The sequence below is a fragment of the Salvia miltiorrhiza genome, chromosome 5 (genome assembly GCF_028751815.1).
Source record: "Salvia miltiorrhiza cultivar Shanhuang (shh) chromosome 5, IMPLAD_Smil_shh, whole genome shotgun sequence".
NCBI lineage: Eukaryota > Viridiplantae > Streptophyta > Magnoliopsida > Lamiales > Lamiaceae > Salvia > Salvia miltiorrhiza.
This window is the reverse complement of record NC_080391.1, coordinates 6,793,654-6,801,593: the sequence shown is the minus strand read 5'-3', so window position 1 is coordinate 6,801,593 and position 7,940 is coordinate 6,793,654. Positions and strand designations below refer to the sequence as shown.

The following is a 7,940-nucleotide window of genomic DNA, read 5'->3' as shown; positions in this document are numbered from 1 at the left end:
AGAAAATTTAAAAATTTGTGCATTTAAAAGAAAAATTTAAGTCACGTGCAAAATCAGAAATAAGTCTAAATTAGTAAATTTAGATACTCTTGTAACAAATCCTATTATATATTCTAAAAAAAAAATCCTATTTTATATATATATAATATACGCATTCAATATATGGTTCATTAATATAATATATTGTAATTATGTATTAATATTATTAACATGATTAATGCAATCTGAATTATACAAATTATTTTAGCAGGAGTGATTTAAATAATTTTAACAAAATCTAAATTACATGGGATTTGTAATCAAAACTGAAAACTCAATTTCAAAATTATTTTTTGAAAGAAGGGTGGGTTTAAAATCCAAAATATTTTTATGCTATTAATTATATCTTGAAATATTAAAAATAAACAGAACGTGCAATTGATATAAAATCAATAATTCATGATTTCTTTTTTTATAATTCAAAATATAATTTATAATGAGCAAATCATTTAAGATTTAAAGAGATATTTACCCTTAATAAAATAATAACAATTTTATAATTAATCATGATAATCCAACTAATTTTCTATTTTTTAAATATTGGTAATCATGGTAACTTCATATAGCCAAAATCGCCTATATATGGAATTAATTTTATCATAATTAAATGAGACGCCGCCGCCTTGCAACTATAAATTTGGATGCAAACACAAAAACTCACCATTCTTCTTTCTTAGTGCGAGATGGCTTCTTTTAGCACTGTTCATTTCCTTCTCTTTTCTCTGTGCTTTGCTGCCCTCTTTGCGCCTTATCAATGTAAGAGTGCTAATTTTGAGAGTTCCTATTTTTATATTTAAAAAGATTAATTTTAAGAATTATAACTTTAGAAAGATTTTGAACAAAATAAATATTATTAAATGAATTGCATCTCTAATTTAAAACTTTAGAAAACCTTCATCTTTGTCTCTGTTTAGTAGGGTCTTTTGTGCAACATATATTATATTATAACACAAATACTGTTGTGCAACCATTTGCACCGTGCAACTGGTTGCTAGAATGACACTACTTCATTCGGAAAATGACACTTGAACATTTTTTAATAACATAATTTCAAGTGTCATTTATATGTTGAAATAGTGTCATTCAAAAGCTAATTACACGGTGTAACCGGTTGCACGGGAGAGTGCCTCGTATTATAATACTAAAACATTCATTTTGATAACAATCACTGTGTGAAAGCCATTTCATGTAAATAATATGGGGTCACTTGTCACAAATCACAAATGTATGTATTATGCGAGTGTACCTGTATGTTTATAAATAAAAATTAATTATTATTGTACCTACTTGTATGTTTCATTGTTTCTTAAAAGTTGGGTTAGATCAGATAATCTTGAAAATTTGTCGAATCGAAGAAAATAAAATCCCACCAAATTTGAACCACGCTTTATAATGCAAAAGTTTTGGGTAGGGCTGAGCTCATCAAGCTTTTGATCATTTTAAATGGGCTCACTCCATCTAAGCTTTCATATGGTTTAATGGCCCAACTCGACTCGGAATCATGATGGCTTGTGTTTGTGCTTACATCGTTTAAGTGTTTTTCTGTAAATAGATAACAAATTATTTATTTAACCCTCATTTCTATTTTGGTTATTGTAAATTTTGTTGTAGGTATTAGGCATGAAGTGAAAAGCAACAATATAGGAGTGAAGATAGGTGGGGGTGATTGCGGAACCAGCCCGTGTTCTAATGGTGGGCGTTGCACGTGTTGTTTATCTACCGGTACTTGTTATCGCTATGCAGAGGAATGCTTCGAAAATTGTCCCCCATAAATGTCTATCTTATCAATTTGTCATTAATAATGGGATATTTCAACTTGGGATTCTTCTAAACCAATACTAAGGCAGCTCGCTGGCTTATATTATTTTAGACTCATTTTATTTTTCCTTTAAAATTAAAATTATTAGTTATAATTTAATTATATTTTATGATTCGATGTTTGTATTGAGTTGCATAATAATTTTAATTTTCAACTATTAAATTGGTGGACAATTTTTGGTTTTTACTTCTTTATTTGGCTAAGTCGCACCATTAATACTAATTATAGAAATATTTTTATATAAACAATGAGGTAGAACTTAACCATTAGCCAATAACATTGAACTGGACCTTTTCTTTTGCAACGTAAAAAAATATAAAAAGAATCGGAAGTATAAAGTAGTATTATAAATATTACTTAACTTCCTCTTCAATTTTTCAAAAGAATCTGATTTAGAATCTTATAGCTTAGAAAATTTAAGCATATAAATCTAAAATTATACGAATAGCATACATATAAATTAGCATTCTACGTCGAAACTAAATTTTTAATTTTTATTGATACATACGTATGGGTATGAATTTTTCCATTTTAATTTGTTGACTTATCCATACATTCCACTAAATAAGCATATACTCAAATCTATATTTATAAAGTTTAAATATAAAGTTTTATTGTTGGAAAATATATAAGCATAAATAGATAATTTTATTTCATGAAAGCGGAAATTTATCTAATTACATGAAGAACGAGCTTAATATATTTAATTTGTATATTTATTTTATAAGAAGAAAAAAGAGTAATGTATTTATATATCTTTTTTAAGTATAAAAAAAGAGTAATATATTTATAGACACGAGGTATATATATTTTGGGTAGTAATTAAAATATAAACATTCAATCGTATATGAACCAAAAAAATTAATATAAATCTAATATAATGCATATCTACCTTTTTAGGTGAAGCTAAATTAGTTTAATACTTGACATAAGGGAAATACTAATTTTGGTATTAACTCGATTTTGTTCTGGAAAATCTTTAGATATAATATTAATAACATGATATTTTGCAGTTGTATCAGTGGTGGGTATTAGATTTATCGTATGAGCAAATATGTTGAATCCATACAATAATTAGTAAAAAATATAGATATATTGAAAATGAGGGCTCTAATTCCATTAATCGTCAATTAAAATAGTCAAGAATTTTGAATGATATAATAATTACAAATTACAATCTTTTGTAATATGATTTTCTTTGAATTTGCTTCACCTCTACAGACTTGTTATATTTTTCTTTCTATTTTTTGGTTGTCATCACGTCTTCATCTTCCATTTGTATACATGTGTATTATGTAGTACAATATATTTTCATTAATTAGTCTTCTTGCGTTTTGCTTTGTATAACAACCAACATTGGGCTATGCTAACTCAACTCGTGCCTTTCTTGATGTTTAGATTTACTGTGAAAAAAAAATAATGCAAAAATTTAAAATATATAAACAAAGCAATATAAAAATAAAAAATAAAATTTATTGTCATTGATTTTATAAATTATAATTAATTTAGTACGTATGTAGCAAGTAATTCCACATAGGATTGAGTATGTTCTGCTTTAGGTTAATTGTCTATAAATATATGACTTCGACTGTTGATCGGACTCCATACAATCAAGTTATTAACCAACAAATTTTTGGACTCATATTAAATTCCAAATAATTAAAAGTTCATATATTTTTTGACCAAAAGAAAAAATTGATTAAAATCAAAATTTGGGAATATCTCCAGTATTTGTAGACAATTAATCATCATTTGCTTTATATAATGAATAAATTAGTGTACAACTCGTCGAAATTCGACGACAATCACTTTATGTTACAATTTAAATCATTTTATTAATAATAATAATAATAATAATAATAATAATTATTATTATTATTATTATTATTATTATTATTATTATTATTATTATTATTATTATTATTATTATTATTATTATTATTATTGTTGTTGTTGTTGTTGTTGTTCTTGTTATTATGTACAGAAATTATATATATGTATATATATTATTTTTCATTAATTTAATTTGATATAATACAATTTAAATTATATTAATCTCAACCACTTAAGTCAATTAAATGTTAAGTTTTTGATGGGGTAATAATAGAAATGCCCTTTATATTTTCATTTGTTGAAATTTTATAAAAGATCAATGTGAGATTGAAGATTTTAGAAATGAGAAGAAAAAAAAATGCTCCCTCCATCCACGGAAAATTTATCGTAATTTTCTTATCGGTCTGTCCACAAAAATTTTTCTACTTTTATTTATAGTAATAGGTTTACACAATTACACTCACATTTAAAATGAGACATTTATTCCACTAACAACTCAACTCACACATTATTAAAATTCGTGTAGTTGACAATGTGTTAATTTTTTTTTTTGGATGGAGAAAATGTGTAAATTTGATGGAGGATATGATGAAGGGATTGATGTGCCACATTTATTGTTAATTATATATAAATAATATTTATTATTTTTATATAACGTTAACTTTTTTATACTAACGAATAAAAAATAATTTAGAGTTGATTAGAAAAGGCAAATGGTTAGGGGAAAATGATTTTCTACTTTTACAGTCTCATGTTGATTTTATGTTTTATATAGATATAAACAATATAATAGACATATTGCAATCTATCATTCATTTACATGATTTGAAATTATATATTTATATTTATATTTGTAAACACAAATTTTTTGTATTTCAATTTGATAAAATACAAAATGCGTTACAAAGATAATTTGATAGATTTGAAGATAGATTTATGCAGGTTGCAATATCTAGTTAATCCTCTGATTCTTCTCTTCCATTTGATTCTTGAACAAGCTCGAAGGTTATTGAAATACTTGATTTGATGACGCCAATCCAAGGGACTTAAGTCGTGATTTTGGATTGAACGTTGAACTTGATTTGATTTGAGAAGAACGTCCTTAGAAATTTGTAAGAACGCCTTGAAGCTTTGGGACTTGGTTGATTTGATTTGAGGAAGATCGTTCTTGGAATTTGTAAGAACGCCTTGATCACTTGAAGATTTGAAGGTTTGATCACTTGAAGATACTTGAAGAATACTTGAAGATTTGAATGCTCAAATACTTGAAGATTCGAAGAAGACTTGAACGCTTGAAGATTTCGAATGATACTTGAAGATTTGAATGCTCAAATACTTGAAGATTCGAAGAAGACTTGAACGCTAGATAGAATTCTTCAAGATACTTGAATACTTGGAAGAATACTTGAACTCTCCAATTCTTCGCCTCTTTCAACTTGCGATACTAGAGAGAATTCTTATGCTCTTCAATCTTCCGTTCCTTCACGTTCTCATTTATGAGCTCCCAACACCTCTATTTATAGATTTTAGAGATGGGCTTCATGGGCTTTATGGGCTTTGGGCTTCCATGTATGGGCTTTAGGGCCTTAGGTGTCCATAAGCCCATTAATTCATTTATGTTAAATATTAATTATATATCTATTTAATTTAGGAATAAAATCCCATTTAATAAAATAGAAAATATAATTGAATATTTAATTCATGAATTTACACGTGGCATGATTTAATTCGACGACAAATTTAATTGTCTACAAATTGCCCCATCGAGACTTGTTTATGGACGAAATGCCTTTGGTAATAGACGAGTCTCGAAATTTATTTTGATAGTTTAAACTCTTATCGAGGAGTTCTTGATTTGAATTTTGTAAATAGTTTATACTCGTATTTAGGAGTTCTTCATTTTCTTTGAATTTATAAATAGTTTATACTCGTATTTAGGAGTTCTTTATTTTGAATTTTGTAAATAGTTTATACTCGTATTTAGGAGTTCTTCATTTGATTTTGAAATTTTAAATAGTTTATACTCGTATTTAGGAGTTCTTGAATTTCTTTTGAATTTATAAATAGTTTATACTCGTATTTAGGAGTTCTTGAATTTCTTTTGAATTTATAAATAGTTTATACTCGTATTTAGGAGTTCTTGAATTTCTTTGGATTTATAAATAGTTTATACTCGTATTTAGGAGTTCTTCATTTGATTTTGAAATTTTAAATAGTTTATACTCGTATTTAGGAGTTCTTCATTTGATTTTGAAATTTTAAATAGTTTATACTCGTATTTAGGAGTTCTTCATTTGATTTTGAAATTTTAAATAGTTTATACTCGTATTTAGGAGTTTTTCATTTGATTTTGGAATTTTAAATAGTTTATACTCGTATTTAGGAGTTTTTCATTTTGCAAACTTGCTACAAATTTTTTTTTTTGAGTTTTGGGCTTTACCATTTGCTTCTTCAATTAAAGCATTTTTTTTTTTTTTTGAAGGCTAGGCCCAATATTTTATATTTGGCGACCCTTTCCAGCAACACAACTTCAATTCCAGCTAACTCCACTGTCCTTTTATCTTTTTCGCAGCAAGTTTTTTTTTTTTTTTTTTTTTTTGGCCCCATAACTGAAAAAAGGGAGTTTTATGCATAGAGAAGTATTATGGCATTAAATGTAGTCTGCAACAATGTTTTTTTTTTTTTTCTTGCTTGAGAGCTATTGCAGGTTGGAAAACAGCTGGAACTCCACTCTTCGGCGCTGGAAGAACAGCTAAGTTTAGAGATTTGGTGAGAAGTTTGCTTATAAATAGAGGTGCTGCGATCCTGGTATTGACAGCAGTAGCCTCTCCTTTACTTCATCTCTTTCTTTTATTTTTCTTATCTTTAAAATATACAGCTGCTTCACCGATGCAGCTGGGGAAAGTTTTGTTGGCTTGAGTCTTGCTATTTTTCTTCGAGTTGGCCGGGGAAATAGCCAGAAATCGATCTCTGTTTCTTGGTGATTTTAGGCTCCTCGGCATCTCCAGATGGCTGTGACCACTGCTGCAGTGCTGCTTCTCTTCGGCGAGCAACGGAGCCGCCTGTTCTCTCCTTTTATTCGTCCCCGTTTCTATCTACGCCTCTTATCATGCGCCGGCAGTCCTCTAACGTGCACCGCGCGTCGCCGATCGTCTTGAATACGCTGAAGAGCTCCTCCGCCGTGATCCTCCCGTCGCGGTCGGAGTCAAAGAAATCGAACGTGTGCCTCAGCTCCGAGCTGTCGGTCGACGGCGCGAACGCCGATCCGATCGCGTGGAACTCCTCCAGCGTGATGCAGCCGTCTCCGTCGCGGTCGACTTCGCTGAGCATCTGCCGCAGCTCCTCCTTGCTCGGAGGTTCGGCGCCGAGCCGGCTCAGGAGCGACTCGAGCTCCTCCTTGGTGATCTTCCCGTCGCCATCGCGGTCGATCATCTCGAACGCCTGCTTCAGCTCGAAGTAGACGGCGGCGGATATCTCTGTCCACTCCTCCGTTGCCATGCCGGCGGAGGTCGAGGGGAGGACGCTGGTCGGCGAGGTTTTAAGAGAGTGGAAGAGGGCTGGAAATCGACAGAAGGCAGCGGCGGGTTTGGGCAGAGGCGGACTCGTGCGTGGCTTTGAAGGAGAATTCGCAAATCAGCCCTTAATTGAATTGGTGTTGGGCCTTCTTTTTGGTGAAGTTTTGGGCTTCGTTGCTGGGCCTTTTTTTTGTAGAGAGGGGTCCAAACCCTTATTGGTCCCCAACCCTTTTTCATAGTTCAAATCATTTTTTTTTTTTTTTTTTTTTTTGCAAGTAAATTTCAAATATGAATTTTTTCTTGCAGTTGGCAATAGAGAAAGCTTGGTGATAGCGACCTTCAAGATTGGCGTAGTCTTATCAACCAAGTTCATGGTGGATTTTGCCCCAAACGAGATGTTTTGAGTATTTGCAAAGTTCGGAGTATTATGTACAAGATTGGCGAATTAACCAACTTCATGGAAGATTTTGCCCCAAACGAGATGCTTTGAGTATTTGCAAAGTTCGGAGTCTATTGTCATTATTTCTTTCAGTCTTGACATCTCCATCAGCCCGACTAAAGACTATCCTCAGAGAGTTCATCCAAAAAAAAAAATTGGCAGCAGCCCATCTAAGATCTTATTTGAGTGATGTTTACTTTGCACTTCAGGTGGCTCAATTGGCTTTTAATCAGATTTCGGGTGCGCTCGGATCTGGGCCATTGTGAGTCCAACCTTTGAAGATTGCTGGTTACAT

The 7,940-nt window shown here is 30.7% G+C and overlaps 1 protein-coding gene across 1 annotated transcript; it reads right to left on the bottom strand.

Moving 5' to 3' along the window:
- Positions 1-6,766: 6,766 nt before the first annotated feature.
- On the bottom strand, positions 6,767-7,365 carry LOC131025463 (probable calcium-binding protein CML36). The gene has a single exon (XM_057955257.1). The coding sequence runs from the start codon at positions 7,187-7,189 to the stop codon at positions 6,767-6,769; it is 423 nt and encodes a 140-aa protein (XP_057811240.1). The 5' UTR covers positions 7,190-7,365.
- Positions 7,366-7,940: the final 575 nt, after the last annotated feature.

Coding starts and splice junctions, on each gene's coding strand:
- LOC131025463 (XM_057955257.1), bottom strand. CDS start 7,189: ATGGCAACGGAGGAGTGGACAGAGATATCCGCCGCCGTCTACTTCGAG.